The following is a 27,282-nucleotide window of genomic DNA, read 5'->3' on the forward strand; positions in this document are numbered from 1 at the left end:
AGGGGGGGAGAGGAGGTGGGGGGAGAGAGGGGGCGTGGCACGAGGTTATATAGTAGGCCTCGGCAGTGGGGGGGAGAGGGGGCGTGGCACGAGGTTATATAGTAAGCCTCGGCAGTGGGGGGGAGAGGAGGTGGGGGGAGAGAGGGGGCGTGGCACGAGGTTATATAGTAGGCCTCGGCAGTGGGGGAGAGAGGGGGCGTGGCACGAGGTTATATAGTAGGCCTCGGCAGTGGGGGGGAGAGGGGGCGTGGCACGAGGTTATATAGTAAGCCTCGGCAGTGGGGGGGAGAGGAGGTGGGGGGAGAGAGGGGGCGTGGCACGAGGTTATATAGTAGGCCTCGGCAGTAGGGGGGAGAGGAGGTGGGGGGAGAGAAGGGGGCGTGGCACGAGGTTATATAGTAGGCCTCGGCAGTGGGGGGGAGAGGAGGTGGGGGGAGAGAAGGGGGCGTGGCACGAGGTTATATAGTAGGCCTCGGCAGTAGGGGGGGAGAGGAGGTGGGGGGAGAGAGGGGGCGTGGCACGAGGTTATATAGTAGGCCTCGGCAGTGGGGGGGAGAGGGGGCGTGGCACGAGGTTATATAGTAAGCCTCGGCAGTAGGGGGGAGAGGAGGTGGGGGGAGAGAAGGGGGCGTGGCACGAGGTTATATAGTAGGCCTTGGCAGTGGGGGGGGGGAGAGGAGGTGGGGGGGAGAGAGGGGGCGTGGCACGAGGTTATATAGTAGGCCTCGGCAGTGGGGGGGGAGAGGAGGTGGGGGGGGAGAGGGGGCGTGGCACGAGGTTTTATAGTAGGCCTCGGCAGTGGGGGGGAGAGGAGGTGGGGGGAGAGAGGGGGCGTGGCACGAGGTTATATAGTAGGCCTCGGCAGTAGGGGGGGAGAGAGAAGGGGGAGAGGCAGGGCAGAAAGTGAACTCCACAACAACACCCGGGCTGCCGCGGTGGACCATTTTACTCCAATGACCCGCAACTTTGCGCGCGTTATAAATTTTATTATTATTACTACTACCGAGGCCTACTCTATAACCTCGTGCCACGCCCCCTCTCTCCCCCCACCTCCTCTCCCCCCCCACTGCCGAGGCCTACTATATAACCTTGTGCCACGGCAGATCTCTCGCCTACTTCAGCAGTTTGTACTTGCTGTGGTTTGTCCCACCTGATGACGATTGCTTGTGTTGCGATCGAAACGTCGTGATCTATTATTTTTCTACCTACGTGACTTTACCGAAAGAACCGAAGAGTAACAAGGGGAAGTAATATTTAAATGCTGCCAAATTTTGATTGAAAGCTTTCGTGACTGCAGGGATTCATATTCTTGGTTCTTTCGGTAAAGTCACGTAGAAGGGAAACAATAAAATAATAAAAATATCAAACAACAAAATTCTCACGACGTTTCGACTGCAACACAAGCAATCATCATCAGGTGTAGTTTTCATCTACAGGTTATTGCTTGTGTTGCAGTCGAAACGTCGTGAGAATTGTATTGTTTTATATTTTTATTATTTTATTGTTTCCCTTCTACGTGCCTTTACCGAAAGAACCAAGAATATGCTGCCAAATGATGCGTCAAGTTTTCCTGCATTATATGCTTTGGTTGGCTGCCCTCTGCAGTGAAAATGGTCCTTCTGCAGACAATTCCCCCCAGTGTATGCACACCTCTGATTTGTGAGGAAAGAAGTGATAACAGCTCAGACTGAAACCTTATGACCCCAAAAGAGCATTCCATTTTGAGGTTTACATTATTTAGCACCATTACGTTTTATTAAACCTATTTGACTTTATGTTTCCTGTTTTTCTGTATAATTATCCCATATTATTCCCATAAGTACAACATCCTGTCCTCATCAAGGGAGACGAGGTTAGGAGAGTAGTTCAACAGAGGGAAATTGTGTTTTCATCTTGGTCTCTGCTCGGTTACCAATTCCTGAAATATAATTTCCATCATGACATTTTATTTTTCACTTGATACATATTTTTTTTTCAACTCTTGAAATTATATAATTTTGTTTAATTGGAATACGGTAAACAATATGCAGGCCATATACAGCATCATTTATGCCTCTAGTTGGAATAAAAGAAGCCCATTGAAGTGAATTCAAAAGTAGATTTGCGACTTAATTTTCAGGTGCTGTTCTTTGACACATATCGGTGCACTGTGAGCTGCGAGAGTCCGAAATGGAAATATCTTACACCATGATAGTACAATTGGAATATCGGGAATCAAATAATACCCATGAAACCCAGGGATCACAATTAATTACAAGTCATTTGCACCTGAGAGACATGCTTTATGCATTTATGTCATTGGGATTCAGCGTGTTGGCACATGTGGCAGTAGAAAGTGAGAATGTGACAGCAGTAGCAGACTGTTAATTTAAATGCGCAATTTTGAGGTAAAGAGAGATATATTTGAATGGTCGACTTTTTATGGATTATATAATTAATGGATAGTTGAAGCAAAGCAGCGCATGTCACTACTGAACATAAAACAAACAACTCTGAAAGAAGCTTCTGGATTCTTGCAATGGATGGAGTATGGGCGAAGGATGCGTTATCAGAATGAGAAACAACTTCGGAATAAGTCTACATTCGTCTGATAATGTTTTAAACTTCTGTTCTGAGCGCAGGACTATTTAGCCTGCTTTTCCATGTACTGTTGATAGTTCATTGGGGACATCCATATTAAAGCAGCAGAGGCAATATGCCAGGTGATTTAAAGTTCAGTGCTATCTGACTGAAAATTTAGTTTAGGTTGTAATATATTTTGTATTTATACAACGGTATCCCAGGATGCTTTACACTTAGTATTATCTGGCTGGATACAGAAACCAGGTTCTTCCCTGGTTCAATAAATTACTGTACATGAATCAACAAATCAAATAAATTATTACAATATAGTCCACAATTTGTGTACCACATCGTGGCTGTATGGATATGTGCATGCACAGGCAGCTTTTCTGTAAAAAATATATATATGTAAGGGATGCCGAGAGGTGATCCCCAATTAATTAAAGCCTCTGCATGTGGCACAGCTTACAGCCTCTGTATGAAGCGAGACAAAATTTTAAGGGACAGGGAATGGAAGTTTGAGGCATTTTTGTTCTGTCTCCCGATGTGTTACGCACGTCGACATGAATACCGGCTTAAACAAGCCACTCCCATGTACTGGACTCCTCTCTGCACTCTACATTTGATGGAAGCAGCAGGATATATCCAAAATGCCAAAGCCAGTGCCCGCCGGTGGCAGGAACCCAACAACTGTCAGGACCAGCCACGTCTGGCGCCGCAACCGTGGCCGACGTCCTGGTTGGAGGAGAGACTCGGCCAATTGCCGGAGGAGAGACTCGGCCAATTGCCAGAGGCAATGGGCTAGCAGCAGGTAAGCAGCGGCGACAAGGGGATTCAGCGGCCGTTGCGCGGCGAGGTGGCCCCACCGACAGAGTCAACCGTTCAGCCACCAAGCTCGGTGGAAACCCAGGGGCGACTTGCCCAACCGCCGCCTTCCGCTGCAATGCAAGGAATGACGGGCAAGCGAAAATGAGGCAGCCCTGGTCACCTTGGGCAAGTGGAAAATTTCATGACCATGGGTGGTCATTGGCAGCGTTTGTCTGCCGCTTCGAGGCCACATACAGGGTGCTCAACTGGACAGAAGAGGAGGTTCTGAAGGCCCTGCCTGATGGTGCCAGGAGATTAGGTGCTGGTGACATTCTTTGCCATTCCTGAGAACTCAGACACCCTCCAAGCAGTATATTGGGGCAATTACAGGCAGAAGTCTATCACCCCCTATCCACCATGGCCCAGCACTTCCAGGGCCGCCAGCTCCTGGAACCATGAGTTGGCAGACCGTGGCGTGCTATTGGTGAGCTAATCAGCTTATTAATTTTGCCCGCCGGGTGAGGATTGTGCTGCCGGCAGTAGATGAGGAATCGCGCACCTCCTTGTGGGTTGCCTGGAACATCTAGGCCCACAAGGAGGTGATTGGCCCAACCCATGTCGTGGCATGGGTGGCAGAGTCAGGCGGAAGATGCAGCAGAACTGGTGGCGGTCATCCAAGGTCTGGCGACGACGCCTGTGTGAGGCACACACAGCAGGTGCACCTCGTCCTTGTAAGACTGTAGTCTGTCACCGCTGTGGCCAGGAGGGTCACATAGTGCGGGAATGTCACGGAGAACAAGCCGTGTACTGACCTGCTTCCCACACACCCAGGCAGTGTTTGTTAACCGCCCACACCATTACCGAAAGTTAACCCCACTAGCCCTATCATGTCTCATCACCATTAGCATCGCTGCTCACCGAGCACAGCGCCTATTTAGTAACCCGACTCGATGATACAGCGGCACAAGCACGTGGTGGCGGCCGCGTCAGTGCTCGTTGAGATGATTGCGGGCGGCACGGCACGTACAACCCACTCACGCCTCAAGCCTCCATCTTCACGCCTCATCTTTTTACATACCTTCAAATTCCACTCAGCAGAACATACGTGACAAACCTTACTAATTGGCTGTGTCGGATGGTGGCGGGTTTAACCACAGATATTTACGCGATCTAACCCGAAAAAAACCTGTATTATGGATGATATTGGTTGCAAAAGCCAACGTGTTAAACTGTCACTTGCGTGTGTTGGACTCCTCTACATCTTATATACAAATTAAATAAATTGTAAATGACATTATTTGGTGACACTGTACTGTGTTGGCAGTGGTGCAAAATCACAAATAACAAAAAATGTTCTTACATTTCATATACATAACATAGATTACAATAACCGTGACATATGAACAAATCCCCCAGAACATGCACAATCTCGTCTAATCTTGAAATATGAGGAGGGAAGCTAACGACACTGCAGCAGAATGTAATGTACTCTGTCACGATTACTCTCCAACTTCACTTGGCCACACTAACAAGCGTGGTGACGTATGACTAAATTACTTCCGTGACTCACACAGCGCAGAAAGGCCCTCGTCTAGCAGCTGATTGACACTTGGCAATATGAAGGTACACTATCTTGATAGCGCTGCGTTTCATATTTAAAGATAGCTCTCATATTCCTTTCTCTGTTATCCATTTAGTCACTTGTTGAAATCAATTAGATCCTAATTGTGCTCTCTAACAAGAAGGATGTGACCTGGCAGAGAAATGCCTATTTTGGGACTTCCCTACGGAGAACAGAGTGGCAACTTTTGCAAGGAACTATCCCTGGGGATGACACTACAGAGCTGCTCACGGTGCTTCTCTCCTTAAATGTCCTTTACAGTTTGTGCAGAGGGGTTCATAGTTTAGTCCATATTTTAAAACATATCCTGTCGCAGCTGAGCATGTAAACCATGACACGCGTTTTTATCACTCTTGCAATGACGTATAGATTTAAAAAAAAAACATGTTTTGCTGTCACAAATACATGCAGAAAATAATCTGTGTACAATTTAATTATTTTATGTAAGTTGTATGTCATTTGTTCATGTGCACACTGCAGGCCAAGTGCAACACAATGGCAAGCGAATAATAGAATATTTAACCAAATGACAACTACAAATTGTAACAATTGCAGGGTGAATTGTTCAATGCCTACTTCTTTCCATTGTTGACCCAGGCTGAGACCATCAACTGGCTTATTTTCAGCAGGATCAAGATGTCATCGTGGCCAAAGCCGTTGATGCCACCACACCTCGCTCAATGCCTTCTACCGTGTTTCAGCAGGAGTTCAGAATTTGAACGCAGCCGTTCAGACGGGCTGGCTCGGTACTCTGCCAAAGCCATTACTCTCAAGGCATCCAGCCACTCCTGACAATAGCTCTTAAAATACAATGCATCTTATCCTGGCGGACAAAATCATATCAACGTGAGCTTTCTTTACACGAGGCATGTTTTGTCAACAGCAGCGTGTCTGCGCTCGGGCCGGACAATGGAGAATTACTGCTAAGTGCTCGGGTTTTGTAATGGTATCAAGTGACAGCATGTTCCCCCTCCATGACCTGCACACCAACACACTTTTAGCCTCACTTTACGACATTCCTTGAACACAGGAGCTCTACAATAGCATTGCACGGTTGTGAATACAAATGTGTCCGTGTGTATATAATCACCTATGATTTATTTACTGCCACTATTTTAATTTGTACTCTATCCCTCTGATATTCATTATTTACGGTGTGCGTGTGCTTTTTGTTATTAACAATGAGTACAGACGGTACAGTTTTATAAATAGCTAGTGGCATTCATTTTTTTTAAATAATGTAATACAGTCATGTGTGTGAACATTTTTTGCGCATAATATGTAAATGATAATATCAAGAATGGGAGCTGCAGACACCATCTTGTGTGCAGGGTTTTAATATTATTCTATTTCACCGTAATGGGAACTCTTAAACAAGATTTAGGATGCAATTTTTGTGTCATCATAAAGGCCGTTTTGCTATTTTCTGTCTCATAACATAGTTTAATGGAACTTCTAAGGCATTAAATAAAACAAATGACTCAGTATCACATAAGGTTTATTTATAATTCACGTAAAATAACATTTATGTTGGCCTTATTATGCACATAAATGGAGAAGGGCAATGGCAAGTCAACGAAAGCATCAAATGTTCCTGTAATGCATGGCCCATGTCTCTTTTTTCCTGGCACAAAATCACTTACCACCTGAGGGTGAGTGTCCTGCAGAGTTTGCTTGCGCATGGTTAACTTTGTTGTTTCTCTCTGTGGATTCTACAATACATTCGCAGGTACCACAAGGACCCGAGAACTGGTATGATGCCAGATACATTTTCACGTACATGACTATACATAGTTTACATGGCAAAAGCCTGGTTTTCTTCTCTGTTACGGGTATTTTTTGACATATAGTTGGATTTAATCATACTTAATACGTAGAATACTAAAACATCATGGGAGGGGAGAGCCGTGGCGCAGTGCTGAACTGACTGCGTGAAGAACGAGGTGACCCAGGGTTGGTTCCCAGCCACGAATAACATCATTGGAAACTTACAGTGAACAGGTCCTAGTGCCCTCCCTTTCACCAACCACAGCGACAGGCGTGGGGAGACCTTCAGCCAGAAGTGGATCGACAGATGGCTGTAATTTATCATTATTATAACTGTGGAGCATATCAAAGAAAGTCTGAATTAGGATGAGCAATTCACTCCATGCAATATACAGCGGCAGAGCCTCACCTGTCATACTCCAATGCAAATAGCTGTTACGAATAAAAAATAATCAAATAAAATCAATATTAAGATTTTTTCCACTGTGTTATAAATGTAATTTCTGTACGATTCCAATCATTTTTATAGTCAAAATCGCCAAATTTGCGGAGCTTCGCTGCAAATACTGCAGGAAGAGACGAGAGGTGAGGCAAAGACGCGCTCAGCCTCCCCTCTGATTGCGCAACCCCTCAGTAACGGGATGGAGCGCGGGCAAAAAGCGCATGCCTGTTACTATCTCAGTATGTCACCAATGTAATGTTTGTAGACCCCTTCATTTCATGTCCTCGCCTTCCATACTCCAGGTAACGTATGTCACGTATGTGTATGAAGCTATTTAGGCTCGCTGGTCTCGTCATGAAACTGCAATGAAAAAGCACCAAGGGAGGCAGCTATCACATCTGAGGCCACGCCCCCTCCGTGAGGCCACGCCCCCCTCAGTGAGGTCACGCCCCCCTCAGTGTGTGAATCTGGCTCTGACACTAGCCAGTGCCTCCCCAGCCATTGACCTCACCGCACGCCACTGATATAAAGTAATACTCTCCAAGGGCCTGAAGCAATTTTATCATTGGGGTATGATTATACCAAAGCAACAGAACGGAAGAGTCTGAGAGATTAAATGAACAATAGTAACGTTCTCGTGGTATACCAACATTTCACTGGACAAAATAATGTGGGAAAACCTTTATCTGCTTACTTCTTGTCAACGATTGCAAGGAATGCATATTATATCTGTACATAAAACAATATTTTTTTTATTGGTGAAGCATGTATTTTTTTTTACTTATTTAATTTTAATTGCCTCTGAGCATGAATAGTAATGACAAGTATTGAGATTGCATGGCACTTGACTTGTCAATATTGACCCTGTTGCATTGTAAGTACATGCGTGGTGCTCCCAGCGGTGCGACCAAATCACGTCATGCTGTGGTATTTTTTTGTATAAAGATGGTTAAGATTGGATGTAAATAGACAGTCCTCGACTTACGAACCCGCGCACTTACAAAACCAGCTTCCCATAAGATAGGAATTTCGATTTAAAGCTTTCGTGACTGCAAGGATTCATCTTCTTTGGTTCCTTCGGTAAAGTCACGTAGAATGAGAATAAAACGTCGTGAGAATGTTATTGTTTTATTTTATTATTTTATTCTCATTTTACGTGACTTTACCGAAAGAACCAAAGACGATAGGAATTTGTTTAACATCGACTTGAGAATGTGAACCCGCACTTGTGATCCGAACCGTCAAACTATTCCGTTCAGCGGAGAAATCCTCTTCTGCGAGACGTAGCGAGTCACAGAATCCTGCTGGGAGTGGCTATTTGTGTGTGCCTGTGCGCACAGTCTGTAAAGGCTATACGGGGGATCTTTGTCTTGTCTTTGTGCGCGCGCACATATTTCGGTTTTCAGTTTCATTTATTTGGTATAGCCCCTGTGAGCCATTCGGCTCTTGAATCGGGTGCAACCGCAACAAACAAAAAACAAAAACACGAACAAGAAAACATCTTGAAGTGACTACGCGCAAACAGAAAAATCCAGGAAAAAAAACAGCAAAATCTTCCAGAAAAAGCACCGTACACCAACGCTGTGTGCGTGCGTGTGTGAGAGAATGTCAGTGTGTGCGCACGCGTGCGTGTGCCCAGGGGTGTAAGTGGGAGCTGTAGGATAGCGGAGAGCGGTTAGCGCACTGCGCTACGAACCCGCCGACCCGAGTTCGATTCCCGCTCACGGCCAGCACCAGTTACGATTATATCTGAACTGGTCATGGGCTTCCCCTAGGTCCACTCAGCTTCAAATAAATACCTGGTGCGATTTGTCAACATTGCCAATGGGGAGACAAAGGCGGCCGGGCGTGGTGTTGGCCACCCCACCCCCCTCGTGTGCCGTGCCGACCTTCATAGGTGCTCGCTAACAGCACTTGCCCCCACAGTCTGTTAAGGCTACACGGGGGATCTTTGTCCTCGTTGTGTGCGTGCCCCCCCCCCGCCCCGTGTGTGTGATTGAGGTGACGCATTACGCCCCTTCTGATAGATAAGCCAGCAATCAGGACTCAAGGCAAGTGAAAACAAAACCGAAATGTTTTCTAATTATGTAACTTTATCTTGTTTTATTTACTATACAGTATTTATTACAGTATTACATGCAAATGTATAGTATATATTTTTCATTTATGAGGTTAACCATGCTTCCCATTTTGTTGAATCGTAGCACATTTCATAACACTGGCCGTATGGGCATTTAAATACAGTACATTATTGCAGTCCGACTTACGGAACCGTTCGACTTACGAACGGGAATCAGAAACGGAATCCATTCGTAAATTGAGGACTGCCCGTACTGAAATCTAAATTGTTTACTATGTAGATTTTCGCGGTTGTGCTGTATACCTTCGTTATACTCTTGGTTTGCCCTGCATGTTGGCTGTAGTATAACTCAAAAACATCAGAGGGCTAATCTAGGTGGTCCACATATTGTTTATCATTAGCGTGCCACAGCTTGTATGTAAAGAATATTTTTTGTAGCACTTTTCCAAAACAGAAGAGCGTGGATCAACTAATAACAGCTTTGAAAGCAGCCTCCATAGTAGGTGTGTATTCTTGTTTGATCTACCAGTTCATGACCACAGGGAACTCCAGATAATTTCTGGAACCATGAGAAAGAGTATAACATGCATGTATCTATGCATGTTGAACTTCTTTCTCACCGTACATAGCCAACCATGCTAATTGGAGGTGCGGGGGAAGGACAACAAACTAAACACAAAATAAGTTCTCAAAGTAGTTTTTAATCGTGATTTAAAAGTGCATAAATCCATTGGCTACCTAATATCAAAAGGAAGATTGTTCCAAATGGCCGCAGACGCGCATCTGAAAGCACGCAATGCAGTGACCATCTTTGTTTGATGCTTAGCCAAAAACTGCTGTGAGGATGACTGGAGTTTGCATGATGGTTTATGCTCCTTGACGAGACCAGCAAAGTATTGTGGATCTTTTGTGGCAAGCACTTTATGTGTAATGAGTGTGACCTAATGTATCCGTTCAACAACTGGAAGCCAAATTTCGATTTACAGCTTTCGTGACTGCAGGGATTCATATTTTTGGTCCATTCGGTAAAGTCACGTAGGAGGGAAATAATAAAATAATAAAAGTTTAAAATATTATATTGTTTTATTTTTTAAAATATTTTTTTTAAATAATAAAAAACAATATTATATATTGTTTTATTTTTATTATTTTATAATATAATATATTATGTTTTAATTTTATTATTTCCCTTCTACGTGACTTTACCGAAAGAACCAAGAACTGGAAGCCAATACAGCTAAGCGAGCACCGGACGCACATGGTCAGATCTTGCAGTACCCATCACGACACGTGCCAATGAATGGTTTTGCCAAACGTTGCGTAGAGTAGTGAATTGCAATAATCGAGCGTTGTCGATGCTATGCTACACGCCACCGCGTTGGGTATGTCATGACTCAATCATGGCCGAATGTATCGTAGAGCCCTCATTAAATTTGCACGACCTGACTATATTTTGCATGTGGTAATTATCGAACGATATATGCTGGTCGAGTATGGTGCCCGAGGCTCTCTATTCGAGTAGGAAACTGAATCCTGGAGTCTGCAACCGCCACACCTGATCATCCCACAATTTTCCTTGGTTCTTTCGGTAAAGTCACGTAGAATGAGAATAAAATAATAAAATAACACAATAAAATTATCACGACGTTTCGGCCACAACACGTGCGTTGATGAATCCTTGCAGTCACGAAAGCTTCAAATCGAAACATCCCACAATTGTTTTTGCCTGAGCCAGAGCACCAACCAGCAGAACCTCCGATTTTCCTTGTTTAAGCAGCATTTCGTTTCATGCAAACCACATGTACACTGCTCGCGCGCAAACTTCAAGGTTACTGAGGATCTCCATACAGTATCTAACTTTGACTTCGCTGCGGTGTACATTTGTATTTCGTCAGTATATTGATGGAACTTGATGTTGGAGAGACATATCTTGAAGATAGAAACGGATTGAGAATGGACCCTTGAAGTACACCAACTAGGCACGGCATAGGCGATTATTTTTTTGTTACCCAGCTTGACGAACTGTGATCGGCCATGTAGATATGTCTCAAACCACCCCAGTGCCGTACCCGATACACCGAACCTTAACCTTAGCGACCCGATGAGTATCTCATGGTCGATCGTGTCGAAGGTGGCTAAGAGATTGAGGCCATCCAACGCTGCGGTGCACCAGTCATCCATGCTTTTGTAGAAGTCATCAGTGATCTTTAGCAGTGCTATGTAACTTCCGGTACGCCGACTGCAACGGGTTGAATCTACCCGTGGCGGTGGCATGGCTAAATAAGCACTTCGGACAAACACGCTCAATGACCTTTGAAATCGTACTCACGATTTGAGATTGGGCGATAGTTTGCGGGGTCACGAAGGCTCCAGCCAATTGTTTTCAGGAGTGGAGTAACCTTGCACCATTTTGAACAAGTCTAGGGAACAGCCCTCGCTTAATGAAAAAATTGACAGGTGGACAATCAGCGGCACAAGCACATTTGAGCATGATTTGAGAATCGACGTGTGGATGTAGTCGAGAAAGCGACGTCTTATTTGGCGGCCGTGCCATGAACATCGCCACCTCTGCCACTGGTGCCAGGGCCTCGAATTCTGCATTGCTTCCTGGTTGATGAAACTCAGATGGCAGACTGGGAGAATGCGTTGCCTTAAAGTTATAAAGTGCCGTCTTGTTCGTCACTATTTTATTGGAAAAAAAAACGCTCGAAGCACTGTGCACAGAGCGGGTTGGTGAGTTGATGGGAGGTTGGAGTGCAGCAGACCCTTTAGGATGCGCCACAGAGAACGGGGATCGTGAGGCGACTCATTGACGCGCAAAGCATAGAACGATCTGCCAGCCTTAATAATGTAAGCAAGTCCGACAGTTTCTTCCAAAGGCACTCCAGCTTCCTCCGGGTTTGCTTCGCTGCAATCGCCTCTGGTGACAGCCAGTTACTTTACGCTTTATCTGTTCGCTTTGTTTTTTTTCCCTGGGCACTGCCTCCTAAGATCAATGGAACACAAATTAATGAGTGCACAGTAGCGTTGTTATTCATAAAGGAGCGGCGAGCCGCTGTGTATCCATACATATGGTAAAGAGGCTAAATGTAACGAAATGGTTGTCAACCACGCAACATGAATACGTAACTCAATCACAGACTGAACTAACATCTAATTATTGGCAATTATGGCCACTGTCTGATCATAGCAGAAGGTCCAAATTGTGACACATTAACAGAAAGACAATCACGTTATCTGGGAAGCGGATTGTGGGTTTTATTTTATTTCGTATTTTACTTGGGATAGTTCTTACCTTTCGAACCGAGTATCCACAGTGTGCTTCTGCATTAACTAAGGTTATTCTCAATGTTATGTCTTGGTGATAAATATATCGTTATATAACATTATACAATTAAAGTACTAATGAAATTATTGTAATAAAATAATATACTGCTGTAATAGTGAATGTGACGTTGTTAAAGAGTTATAATTATTTAACAATTCCGGGGCGAGCCGTCACGTCATGCGCAAGTGAACGGCTCTCTCAAGGACTTCCACAAACTTTCCCACTTACCGAACACTATTACCCGTGCTAAACGTGTTTGTAGTTTCACCCGGCCTATTGATTCCCCCAAAGAGAACCTCTTGGGCAAATTTGGAACCAACCTCCCCGCCCCCTCCTCCCCGCCCCCTCCTCCCCACACACATCAATGTCGCTGATCCCAGGAATGACGACTCCCCACGCAAACTGAGACCCAGTCCGTCCCCTCGTGCCTCACGGCGGACAGACCACCACGTTAGAGGGTGAAAGCGACCTCCCCGCTCGCTCGCTCGCCTGGCCACACAAGGTCAGAGCTGACGAGGTCACCGAAGAGGCTTTCCAGCTCCTCCAGGAAATTCACCCTAAGATTGACCAATTCGGCATTAGAGCAAAAGAAAATGCCCCCCCCCCTTTTTAATAGCAAGATGGACACCATCCATCAACGACCGCTTGGATAAGCAGGAGGCAACCACCATAAATCTCAAAAACGCGGCAGAAGTGCTGGGCGACTCAGGCCGAAAGCACGAAGAAAATATGAAAGAAGCAGAAAACAAACGCGAGGCTAAAATAAGAGAGAAAAAAAACCCAGCTGAGGCTCCAGACTCCCCTTCCATCTGACCGGACTCAAAAGTGCAAGCATACAGAATAGGCAGGAAGGAGGACCGTGCAACCAAGGAGACCAACAAGAAGCCGAGACGTTGTCTGATGTTGATCCATTTCTGTACCAGACAAGAGGACAATAACGCGTTGAAGCTGGCGAGACTATCCCAAGGGAACGGGTACCCTCATCCAGGGCAACTGAATCTTTATATCACAGCATCTCACGCTGTCCGGCTCCAAAAGAAGAAACCTGCTCCTGCCTCCACAATAGGAGCTAGTGAACAAGGGGTCCGGTCTCAATGCAATACCCCGGTGAGGGGTCCACACCGGAGGAAGACGGTGGGACTTTGTGACCCCAGAAGCATGGAATGCAAAGTCGTTCAAGAGGCACTTCAGGGCCCTTCCCCTAAAACCAACCGCGCTGGTGACCGACCCACATGTTGACACGACGGAGAGGAGAACCAGCCTGTCGGAGAGCCTGTGGCAAGGTTAATCATTACTTATAGGGGTGGAAGATGGCACTGACTATTCACAGCCCCTCCCTGTTAAGTGCAAAAACCTCATCGCATGTCATCAAAACGGTGACCGAACGTCAATCATCGACCTTCCTGTAAGAGGAGCAACTGTTGAGGCCATCAAAAACGTCCTTCTCAGGGTCAACCCTTCCATAAAATTGCCCCAGGTGTCTGCAAATCACCAACTCTCAGACAAAGCAACTGAATGGCTAAATCAATTAGAAATTAACATTTATTATTCATTGGCCATAGGGAATAATCCACATAGTTGCTCATGTTTTTTTCATAAGCAGAGTATACGATTTACATTATATTTATCCCCCCCCCCCCAATTGTATCTTGTGCTATCGGTGTCATGCCACCAAAGTATGCGTTTGGACCTCTTGCAGAGCAAAACTTCACCCGTTGTTAAAGATTGAGCCACAGAAGTGGATATCACGAACTACCTCTGATATGGCTGGTCCACAAATGTTAACAGAAGCTACGGTGGTGATATATTAACTACCTCGCCTGGTATACAGGTCGTGGCTTCGATCCCGACCCCTGCCCGTAAATTTAGACTTTGCGTGTCTCTCCCTGGTGTCATTTTTCTGCGAGTCCTCCGTTTTTTTTCCCTTTACATTTAGAAATATGCTTTTAAAGTATTTGGTTGCTATAAATTTCCACATAAGCCACTTCGTTGAGCTTTCATTTGTGGCTTGGTCGCCTCTGAAAAAGAGCTATACAGGTCATCGAACACCTGACTTACAAACACTCGCACTTACGAACCAGCTTCCATGAAATATATTTTTTTATTGACTTAAAACGCAAACTCACACTTGCAAACTGAACCGCTGAACTTTTGTTAAGATATCCTTGAAGTGTAATGAGTATTTGTGTGAAAGTGTGAGTAGTAGTAGTGTGTCGGTTAGCGCGCTCACGACCAACAGACGATTATCTGAATGGGTCCTGCGCTTCCCCTAGGTTGACTCGGTCTCAAATGAGTACCTGGTGGGGTGTGTAAATATCGCCACTGGGGGGACAAAGGCAGCCGGGCGTGGTGCTGGCCACTCATCCCCTCGTGTTCCCTGCCGGCCTTCATAGGCGCTGCTCGCTAACAACACTTGCCCCATAAGTCTGTGAATGCTGCAAGGTGGATCGTTGTTAGTGTCTGTGTGCCCTGTGTGCCTTGTCTTTGCGTCCGTGTCTTTGCGTCCGTCCGCACGTGTCCCGTGTGTGCAATTGTGGTTACTTATTGCGCCCCTTCTGACAAGCCAGCATCAGGTAAGCGAAAGTAAAAAAAAAATCTCTTTACTTTTTGTTTTACTATATTTTTAGTGTCACATGCAAATGTACAATATTTCTTAATATTTGCGTTTCCCTGTTTTGTTGAACTAACACATTTCATAACACTGTATGGGCATTTAAATACGGTACATTACTGTTCCAACTTACAAACGGGTCTCAGGAACTAATTGTTTTCGTAAATCGACTGCCCTATTGCTCGGTGGGCCTTACCTGGTAAAATAAAATAAATAGGTACAGCACTTTCCCTGCTACAGAAATTATCCTCGTATGGAAGTCAAAGTTATATTTTTAATTCTCAGAGCTCCACCTGACCAAAATTAAGTGCCAACCCGTTTTAATGTGTTTTTAAGGAATGGTGATTGGGCTGAGACGATCAGTTAATTACATTTGAGTACCCAGTTTAGTTATGGAAGTTTCTGGGATTTAAACCCTGGGTATTAGCAGTGACATCTCAGCAGTTCTACCCATAACAGATGCCGCAAACTCACCGTCTAGATGTGGGTGTAATTAGGAATCAATTGGATGCCTTTGGATGGGACAGAAGGCTCGTCTCTACCAAATATACTGTGCGTCCTCATCCATTACCCACATTGCATTTGGGTATGTGATCTAATGGGTGCTCGTGGGTGACTGCAACACGTTTGGATGAGTTTTTTTTTTAGAACTCTAATTAGCTTTGACCACGTAAGTAGTGAATATTTTCCTGCATGATTGGATCAATTTACATTTTATTGAACAATATCCCACACGTGAGTTTCACGTCTGTGAGGCTGCCGTGAGTGTCTATCCTTTATATCGCACAGTCGTAGCCATTTATACGTGAAGAAATATAAACTACTGCAACAGACTTGACTGACGTTTTAATGCAAAACCAAGATTAAGTAATCTATTTTTCATTTCACATTCATGAAACCTGCCTCATTGGAATAGTTTGAACTTTTGCTCTTTGACTATTCACTATTATCTCGTGATAAAATGGCTATTGGCAGATATTGTTTTAGGATGGTGTACGTGCTTCACGAGGACATGTCGATAAAGTCAATTTTAAAACAGATATTTCGTTCTTAAAACGATGTCAAGGAATATATTTAATGTGTGTTGTAACATATGTAAACACTTTAATAGAGTACAAAATGTAACGTCTACGTAATTAAGCCACCTTGCAACTATGCCATTCATGAGTGCTGCAATTACCAGAACATACTGTGCAAAGTACATGTAAAAGTAGGATTATTTTTCGTTCCAAAATGTACTTTATTTGAACACCCATGTTCACTTGTTACACAGCAAAGAGTCTGTGACAAAGAGCACAGAGGCACTTAACAGAGGATATTTCACGAGTGATCAGTTATTTAACAGAATACGTACATTGCTGATAACTACATCTACATACAGTGCATGACACATTAGTGGCAAGTTTTTAGTTGTTTAATGATTTGGAATAATCCAAAAATCAACTCGTGGTTGATTAACCACTTGCACTGCTCAAGATCAACGTCAGAAACGCCCATGATTGGACACTAGGATTTGCATGACCTTACACATGTACCCACACAGCTTCAACGACTTGAGTGGGAGTTCAATGACAGAACGTGTATTACCTGGCCAGCAGGGAATTACTCTGTTACAGTACTTTATGTATGGAAAGTGCTGATGCCCCTTCTGCCACAAGTCTAAACAGCATCAACAGTCAATAGGGATACTCTCTGGATCTTTCGGTAAAAAGTCACGTAGATAAGAAAAAAATAGGCTTCGGTCACAACACAAGCGTCCGTCTTCAGGTGTGGAAAAATGATCTGCTGTTGTGGCTTTATATAGGCACGGGAGGTAAGGGGGGGAAGGAGTTTGGCTGTGGGAGTTCGCAGGGGAGAGGGGGGGAGGGTTTGTGGGGACGCTTGTGTTGCGACCCGAAACGTCGTGTTTTCTTTTATTGTATTATTTTTTCTATCTACGTGACTTTACCGAAAGAACCAGAGAGTATGGATTCCTGCAGTCACGAAAGCTTCAAATCAAGTCAATAGGCATCATGAGGAAAACCATGCAGTCACTAGAAAAGGGGAGTTACATTATCATACATGTTTACTGTACAATATTATGAAATCTGTTAGACTTTAATGTAATATAAACACTAATTTAAGTTTAGCTTTAACTAAATACAGTTTTCATATGTAAACAATTTTAGGTCTGTTGAAAATATTGGACAAGCTTTTTAAAAAATTTTTTATTAAGATAGTGATGTGTGCAAAAACATGTTTTCATTTGGTATTTTTCTTTTTGCCTGAGAGTTTTGAGTCTCCAATGTAGATTAATTTAAATAAATGTTGATCGGCTGAAGATATGAGATGAAGTGTCCTTGAACTTTAAAAAAGGAGTCACACGGAGAAAAGTCCAAAAAGCACAGAGGCAATTGCACAGCACCATCAATGAGTAAAAACTAATTATATCCTAAAACTCAGCAATGATTCGATACACTTTCCATTGGTGTGATGTTTATGCATAATCCCTGATAACTGTTACTGCAAGGTTTTGCAGTTTCCATCAAACTAAGTTGGCAACTATAGCTAAGTGACACTGTATTAGAAGTCAACATTACCCCCAAGTTCTGGAGAAATGTTGGTGATGCTCATCTTAACTATGGCTCCAAGCCATATGCGGGGAAACTGTTTCCATGTCAGGGCACATTATGTATGTTGAACTGCAACGTATGAGTTTCCCTCCAAATGGTAATAATTTGTAATGAGCTCAGATTGATAAGATATTGACCTGGCCAGATTTAAGTTCATGATACATGGAGAATTGCTGCTCCACCAAATGAGTTACTTCTCAGCAAGCAACATATGTATGGTCGTTATGTATTGGATAATTGGATTTAAGTTCCATGTGTAATTTTTAGTTACCCGTTGGAGCCAATGATCCCAACTCGCCATTTCTGGAAATGCATAGAATATAATTCAGTGTTACGTTTCAATGGAAGATGGTATACTGTTGGTGTACATTAACACGGCATCAGTGTACATTCCGTATAAAATATAATAGAATCCAACAAACCAGTAGCCGTGCAACAGCTCATATATTTGTACAGAAAGACCTACATTAACAGAGCTTCATATTCTTGGTTCTTTCGGTAAAGTCACATTTCCCTTCTGTGTTACTTTAGCGAAAGAACCAAGAATATGAATCCCTGCAGTCACGAAAGCTTTAAATCAAAATTAACAGAGCTGTTGTCATTAATGAATTGTAACTGAATGATCTCTGCATAGCCTTGAAATATTGGTTTAAAGAATATCCTCTGAAAATCTGTTTTGAGCTTTAAGATTTAAGAAAAATGGATAAGCTGTATTGCTTTGTATTATCCGTTTATATATTACTTACCCTATGCTAATTCACTGTGTATCCTTAAGAATGTTATGGTTTCATGTTGTGAAATTATAACTCGAAAGGAACGTGTAGAATTGCAAGACACTTCAGATTGATAGTTTCAAACTTTACCCAGAAAAATTACTTGGTATGTGAGAAAAATTAAGCAAAAATTATATAAATACTCAACAAAAATACTTAAAAAAGACAATAAAGTGGTTTGTCATATAAAGAATTTTTCATTTTTACAAAATATAAAACATGGGATGAAAAGGCGTTTATACATGTTTTGTACAAGACAATATGTCCAAGACCTCAGACATTATCAATGTACATACAAAACCACAAGCAATTACAGTATCCAATTACACAGAATGCAATGGTACTGAAGTGATTTTCAGTACCAGAACAGACCGCTGGCTCTTATGTCCCATCAACAATAATACATTAATTATTGCTGTTTTGTCCACATTACTATTTCATACTGTTTGTACAAAATCTTAATTTTAAATGGGAGATAATGGTGTGCAACACCAGTAATCGTTTTAATATAGAGATGCTGTCTGCAATTACCCTCAAAAGCAAAAAAAAACCCCAAACATTTCCATAAATCAACTCCACACTAATCTGTATTATGTAACAAAACATTTGATCTAGTGTTTGTACAAGTTATCCATTACTTCTAAAGCCCCTCAAGTAATTACTTTTCTGTGGATTTACATATCATGCTTCAACCATTCATATTTCTTTCATACATATTTCTTACAAACAAGTGCATCTTACGAGTGCAAACCAACAAGTCTATCACCGCTAGTTGTAATTGATTCCATAGAGTAACCAAAATTATTTGATTATTTTTTTAGGACTCAAAACATCTTACCACAGTGTTATATGATGGGAAGTGTATAGTACAGCATTTAAAAACAACATTTTAAGTTTTTACATATATCATTAATATTTCTAAAAAATACAAACGTGTTCATCAAAAGAACAAATGCAGTCAACAGACTTGACATAAGTCACCCCATAACATATGTTGCATGTGATGTAGAATAAACATGGCAAGTTAATATAAAAATGCACAGATGGGTATAGGATAAGGCTGGAAACTATATGCATATAACTTGTGAAACCCAATATCATTGTCAAGCAGGCAATGTTTCTAAAGGTATGTCTGTTGGCTACAATCTAGGAGGGAAAGGTGATCCAAACTCTGTGCCAGTTCAGCAACGACTGAATCTGCACTTGGACTTTCTGCATCTGAAAACAGGTGACAACAAGGGCAATTAACAGCATGCTTTTCAACATCACTCTCAATATATAATACACCCATTGTTTCATGTATGACATGATTATTTTAAATATATTCATTTAATTACACAAATGCAATGACCAATATCACAGGCAATGGAATGGAGCCTAACGATTTTTGTTAGAAGTTAGAAGGCAACGTTAATGCCTGCATTTTATTCGTACAAATCAGACCCAACAAATCAACTATGAATCATATTGGTCACAAAAGGCTACCTGGTTAAATGTAAGCAATATCAATGATGACATTGGCAACAGCACTTGTCGCAAACATTGAACATTCTAAGTGGTTCCCAGCAATATTTACGCGTGAAAAAAGACGTGCAAGAGAGGAACATCATTGTCTCAACAAGATTATATATCAATTAAAAATTTGTTTTTTTACATAATAATACAAATGTCTAGCAGTGTGCTTACCTGTACAGTACATTCCATCCTGATCCACCAACCCTTTTACAAAATCACCATCAACTGGTGATATATCCGCAGCACGAGGCTCAAGCTCTGTTTGTTCACTTTGGTTCAGAGTCACAGATATGTTCGATTCATCACCTTGGTCTGTTGGCCGTACTCCTGCTGATTCCGTGGCGTCTTTGTTTTTACTCGCAATCGTACAATTGTCGACATCAGACCCTTTTTCTTCAACTACCAGACTTTCTGAAGCTTCTGACGACTGATTATTCCTGTCATCCTGGTCTGTCTCAATGGTGTCAAAGTCAGACAGATTTTCCTTCGTCTCTTTAGTGTTCACACTGATGTCTTCTGTGACAGTTTCATGCATGGCGTCAGAGGTTGAGTCGCCGAATATATCAAGTTCAGCTTTTATTGTAGGCTGACAATGCGCTTCTGGCATAGTAGGTTGACAAGACTCAAAGTCCTGAAGCAATTCTTCCTCAGGATTGAACAAACTATGATCTTCCGTGTGTGTCTCCAGCTCTTCTGCATCTCTGTTTATTTGCCCTTCCTCCTCATTTAGCTGATCACAGGTCTGATCACTTGACTGTGACCCTTTACCACGTATTTCTGAATTTCTCTTTTTTAAAAAGCCATCTGGGCGGAATGTGCTTCTGGTCACTTCCTGTTTTTTTACTGAAGACTCAATTTCAAGCTCAAATACCTCTGCTGACAAAACCTCACTCGTAGTGTCTTCTGTTACTTGTGCACACAACATCTGATCACATTCAGTTTCTGCTGCATATTCTGCACACATTCCAGCAGAATCTCCACATCCATTTTCTGCAGCCACCTTCTCACTTACGTGCCGCAATAAATTTGACACTGGCTCTGTTTCCTGTTCTAATATCAAAAGATCTGCAATCGTGTTCTTTTTTATTTCATTTTCTACTTCTGACTCGAGTTGCTGAGACTCGGTGCCTCTTTCACCTTCCAAAATAATTTCTTTCATGTCATTTTCAATAGCATCCTCTTTTAATATGGCTATTTCTACTGTGTGTGTGTCAGTTGATTCCAAACTCTTTCCTTCATTTACTGCCAATTCCATCTCAAACATGTCTATTGCATCTTCATCCACTTCCAATTTTAGTTCACTTACTTGTTCTACTTTACCGGGATCTTTACTTACTTCTGTCTGATTCTCATTCTGACATGTCTCCACTGTATTCTCTTCAACATCGACATCCTCACGCTTTTCTTCACTTTCTTCAACATTAAAAATCATAATAGAACTGTTATCCTCTTTTTCGGCACCTTTGCCATTATCCATGTCACTTTCTGTACCTTCATCTTTTGTAACCACCTTAAGATTGTATTGGCGATGAATAAGTTTCATCAGATCTTGTTGCCAACCAGTATTGTCACTCTCAAGTGCCTTCTTTTCCAGAAAGTGTATCACCTTACAGGAAGGGTCCTCTTTCAACTTGGCTATTTTTTTCTCCAGCACAGTGCGTTCATTCCGAATACATTCCCTCTCAATAGCAAGCAATGTCCTTTGCTCCTGCAGTTCCACAGCAAACTGATCAACTTTGGCCTCTTCCAGCCTCAATCTTTCTAATTTATTTGCCAGTTTTACTTTCTCTTCTTCAACCTTTGCTTTTTCTTCATCAAGTATTTTTTGTTCTTTTTGTAGTTTAGTCCAGTTTTCTTTTAAGAATGCTTCAGACACATCGAAGCTATTTTCTTGCTTTGTCTCTTCCGAATCAGTCGTTTGGGAGCTCTGATCTACTGTTGGGCGTAATGGTATAGTGTAATCAGATACAGGGTCACTTGGCACCTCTCTAAATTTTGCCTCAACTGCTGAACCTGCAACTGTTTCTTGGTCTTCCTGGGCTAGTTGTTGCCAAGTTGCATCCTTACTGGCTCCAAGGAGAAGCTCCTTCTTGGTTTTGTTTGAAAGCTCCTCCATTGACTCCGCCAGAAAATCATTTGAACCATCACTTGGTCCACGAACGTACGAATCGATCAGCTCCACATCCTAAAGACGATACCGACAGACAGTATCGATGATCAAGGTCAGGTTCAAAGCATGGAACACATCATTTGACAGGATGATATTGCTTAATCGTTTTTGACTGAAGCTGATAAAAGACCAATGGGTACTTTTTTTACACACTGGAATTATCTATAACTGTTCTGAAGAAATTTAATTACAAAGAAAGGATTACTTCATGAATAAATCAGGAACGTTACCTCTTCATATTCAAGATTTTCCATGGCCTTAGATAGGTTTGTGTTGGTATCAGTTGGTACTGGATCTAGAATGAGAATAAAACACTTTAAGACACTTTTTTTTATAGAACACAGACATTCTAAATATAATATAAACGATCACATCAAATTGAGTTTCTCATATCTTGGCAATGTGGCCAAAGAAAATTTGTTCTGCATTTAAGTGCATATATTGTATATACATTACGTCGCTCATCCACAACTCCCTCATCAATCAACTCAGAGATATATTACATTCTTTTAATAGTAAAAATTAAAAGACAAGGTTGTCAGCACACAAACACTTTGTTTTCCCCATGCTGTTGCAGCTATGGTGGAGATTTTCCTCTGTGACAGTAAAAATGCCACTTTCAAGTATGAAATGTATTCAGTCCATGGTAAATTGGTGACAGAGAAATTATTGGCACATCGAGATATGACGCACTCTACATCATGCCATACAGAACGTGATGGTGTATACCACCTCTGCGATAAATATAAATGGATGACAACACAAAACCACAGTGGCTCATTGACTTTGCTTGCTGACATTAGGTGAATATTAAATGCTTTCAGGTCAGTAACACTACAGAACCAGAGGAAGACCAGTGGTTTTGAACACGATGTCAAATTACATTCAGCATGTTGCAACTGCACTAGTGGAATCAGATCAGAGGTATTATGTAGCGATATATGCAGTATAAAAGAAAAACAAAACGTTTTTTGTAAGAAAAATATTTCTTGCCAACATTAAAGGTCAACATTTGCCATTCCCAGCTTTTACAACATAACAGACCAGGGCTGGCATCATTATACAAGCACTTATCACCGAGTCTCAAATGGTCAAACAATTGGCAAGGTTAGGGTGGTATGTTTAAAAAAGTTATATCATTTGTATACACACAAGCAACACACTATTAATTGTTGCTTTGTTGTAAATGCAGTCTCTGCTGTGGTTTTATAATGAGTCCGATGAGCATGAGACCAGTGTCTTCTGTGCCGCATAGTTTCTAATAGAACAAGCTATAACGATCTCCAATAAACATGGTTGCGATAGAAGTTCAGCATACAATATACAGATGGATAGGTGGTTTTCTTTTCAATTAATGCACTTCCACTTCTAATGTTTTGTATTGTGTATACAGTACGTGGTACAGAAGCAATTTCATGTTACGGTTATATGCACGCACATGTCACTTTTAACTTGCAACAGCAGCATAGATCTGCCAATACATAATAAAAGTATCGTCTGAAAAAGATGCTTGTGGCATGTAGAGCAGCAGAGGCCCAATACCTGGATTTCTACCCCTCAACGCCTCGTTGTCAGAGGACAGCCTCACACGGCTGTCCCCCATGACCTCAGTTGGCGATGACACCTTCGCCCAGGACCGTGGCCTCTCACCTGGCACACGCTCTTGCATCACCAAGCGTTCCATGCTCTCTGCAATAAATACAGACATACACGTAATACACAGCAGCCTGAGACAATTTCATTTTTTATTTAGTTTTCTGTACCGACGATATATTTTACTTGTTGGTCAATTGGACTTCTTGCAGAGATCTTACACAGGGTGTTCATAAAGATATCAAGCATCAAGATTGAATTGTCAGTATTTTGAGTTAGGTCAATATAACTGTTCATGCACACACATATACTTAGTAACATGATGATATTGTCTTGAGTGCCATTCTTCTACATGTTCACACTGATCATGCTGAGATTTGAGAGCGTCTCAAGTGTTCATAAACATATTAAGTGTGATATTTTTAAATCCTTCAGTTATGTGCTGCCAAGGATTACTAAAATCTTGACGGTTTAAATAAACTCAAATATATAAGGAATGTGCCCAACATTTCATTTATACAGCTTAAAATTAAGTCCAATTATAATTCTTTAAAATGGTTGATAACCTTTAGATCACCCTGTAGTTTCAATTGAGAGTTGTAAATATGGTTAATAGGATGACCAAGGATTTATTCAAATACTAATAACCTCAACGGGAAATGGGGTGATGTGTATTAACTTAATAAATTCACTTAAGGCAATGACCACTATCTGAAATGTTAGATCGCATATTTTTAAGTAACTCTGTAATGTTCGTTTATGTGGATAAGGAAATGTATTTTCAGTCAAGAGTAAGAAATAATTTTGTTGTTTAACCATTAAAGCTTAAATAAAACATGTATAGTGTGCATTAAAAGTTGACTACGTCAAATGTTACCTTGAAAGTCTTTTGGTGGCATTTCTGCGTTATAATCTTTACTCTTCAAAGTGCACCTGAAAAAAAGCATTAATTGTAATGGGTTTTTTTTAGTTAAAAGGGTAAATATGCAGCCCTGCAAATGCTCATGCCATTGTTGGTTTAAGGTCCTTCACTATAGGGTATTTGGCCTTCTCTTCCATGCTGATCAGATATTTGATCGGTTAATTGACCTGCTGATCAACTAACTGTGATGTACCCATTTATACTGCCGGTGGACAGAAAGATGGATATAAGAAACGTGTCCGTTGTTTCAGCTGCCACAGCAGGAGATCGAATGGGGACTTATAGATTGCAAGTCCTGTGTATAAACCATTACACGATGGCAGTATCATAGCATCAATTGCAAGTTCTAATACATATTTCTTTCAGTCCATTGAAATACATGAGAATGCATCCTTTTTAATGTGATACAACCCAAAAAAACCTGTATTAAGAATGCATCATGCTGCACAAAGGTATTTTTAACCACTACCCTTTCCGCCCAGACACCCAACACTGGTGTTGTGCCAGTATTCTTTTTGTCAAAGACGTGGCCCTTGACTAACGTGTGTCATGCCTTTTCAGTCGTTCTCACCTGTCAACAGCCTGCCGTAGCAGAGTGTACCACTTGTTTCTCACATCCCGCTTGTTGGCAAAAACCTCAAACATCCGAGGTTCTGGAGGTGTTGTGTTGATGAGGAAGAGCCCACAGCTTTGGTTTGCCATTGGCCGCACGAGCAGCTTTTGGAGAGAGATGGCCGCTGGCATTTGATCCTGTGCAGTTAACGGCAAAATATCTTGGCGAGTTCACAAGGATATCCCCCCAACACCAGTGTTGTAGACACACATGTACTGGAAAATTGTATAAGCACGTGCAAAGCACATTTTTATGTCATGCAGCACAGCTCACTTGGCCAACTTCTACGAATTTGTGGCTCATAAGAATCAATCAAACGCGAACGGTGCAATTAACTATGCTGAGCTATAATATATATCGTATGTCAAAGTTGCATCTCTTTATACAAAGCAAGATTTATGGTGTTAAAATTAATATATATTCTGAAGCAAACATATGGATGTGATATTTATATAAGGATGGCACGGTTATACACGAGAGCATGGTGGGTCCAGCACCATTTCAGAAGTTTTATTCCCAGGTGCTAATGCTGAGCACTCAATATAGGTTGAGTACCTCGTGGAGGTCCATGAGATGAGATCAAAGTGAGAAGTTTTGGGAAATAAAAAAAATCACAAGTTGACACTGGATGGAGAAGGCTTGCAGCCAAGAACCTCTATTTAGGCAGATAACTCAAGAAGAAGACCTAAGCCAGTTTTATGAATTAGGTTTGACTGCAAATAAGCATGACCAAGAATGTAACACTGAATGTTGGTGTTAAAGAACCACTGCTCCCAATTAACACATTTAAAGTCAGAGATCAAGATCCCCTATATAGCCTTAACAAGACTTTTGGGGCAAGTGCTGTTAGTGAGCACCTATGAAGGCCGGCATGGCGCAAAAGTGGGTGGGTGGCCAGCACCACGACAGGTTGGCTTTGTTTTCCGAGTGGTGATCTTTACATACTGAACCAGGTACTAAATTGAGCTAAATCGGCCACTGGTACGCACATACACAACAATAACATCATTATAACAGTATGTACCAGTGACGCAAAGACGTATTTCTGGTCTTTCTCTTGCAAGAAGATCAAGCAATCCTTCAGCAGCACAGCATGGATATCTGTAAGAGACATAAGAACTTTAATTAGGCAAGCGACCATTGAAAACCCAACTCCTTTGCTGTGGAGATTTGAGAAGAATTCTATTTAGGATTTATATAGCACCCTTTCCAGAATAGCTTTTAATAAACTGATGAAAAGCATTAAATAATATTCAAAACAAAAAAACAAACGCTCAAAGTCACTATAAATATGCAAATCATTTAAATATATACAAGCCAATATGTAATTAAGTTTATGTAAACTGTAAATCATACAAATTTAACAATGGAAATAGAATGATTACAGTTAACTCAGTTCAACAGTAAATACAGCAAATGTAACTGCCTAGACATAAAACCTAAAAACAAAACAATATTTGAAATCAATTCAATTAGAGAAAAAAAAGAGTAATTCCAAAGGAAAATTAAACTAAGATATAGTATGATTTTAAGCAACCTACACATTACAGAGACACAATCCAACGAGCTAATAATTATGTGATTAATCCTGTCCACAATTGGTCTGATCACCCCCTCTGGGAAAGGATGAACCGCTTCTTCGGTGACAAAAGTTGAACCGTGAATTATTTTTTACATGAAAATTATTTGCAAAAGTATTGTAACCATCAAAGTAAAAATGCCTAAAATAATACATTATAACATTTTCAAAGTTTCATGCTGTTCATGTACTACAAACCACTGTTTTATGACTTTTTGTGCACCACCTTAAATTATACGAGATCTGTTTTATCCACAACTGGTGTATTATAATGGACAGAACGTACA

The 27,282-nt window shown here is 41.9% G+C and overlaps 1 protein-coding gene across 1 annotated transcript in view; it reads right to left on the reverse strand.

Moving 5' to 3' along the window:
- Positions 1-16,434: 16,434 nt before the first annotated feature.
- Positions 16,435-27,282, reverse strand: part of LOC116948518 (uncharacterized) — a 205,551-nt gene continuing 194,703 nt past the window's right edge. The window contains exons 25-31 of the mRNA XM_076072861.1: positions 26,441-26,517; positions 25,375-25,553; positions 24,759-24,814; positions 23,831-23,977; positions 22,519-22,583; positions 20,290-22,303; positions 16,435-19,821 (exon numbers count right to left, since the gene is read on the reverse strand). Of these exons, the coding sequence (XP_075928976.1) occupies positions 19,724-19,821; positions 20,290-22,303; positions 22,519-22,583; positions 23,831-23,977; positions 24,759-24,814; positions 25,375-25,553; positions 26,441-26,517 (2,636 nt within the window). The 3' untranslated portion in view covers positions 16,435-19,723. The remainder of the gene's footprint in view (positions 19,822-20,289; positions 22,304-22,518; positions 22,584-23,830; positions 23,978-24,758; positions 24,815-25,374; positions 25,554-26,440; positions 26,518-27,282) is intronic.

This window comes from Petromyzon marinus, chromosome 1 (genome assembly GCF_048934315.1).
Source record: "Petromyzon marinus isolate PM22_M1 ecotype Great Lakes invasive population chromosome 1, UKy_Petmar_22M1.pri1.0, whole genome shotgun sequence".
NCBI classification, from domain to species: domain Eukaryota; kingdom Metazoa; phylum Chordata; class Hyperoartia; order Petromyzontiformes; family Petromyzontidae; genus Petromyzon; species Petromyzon marinus.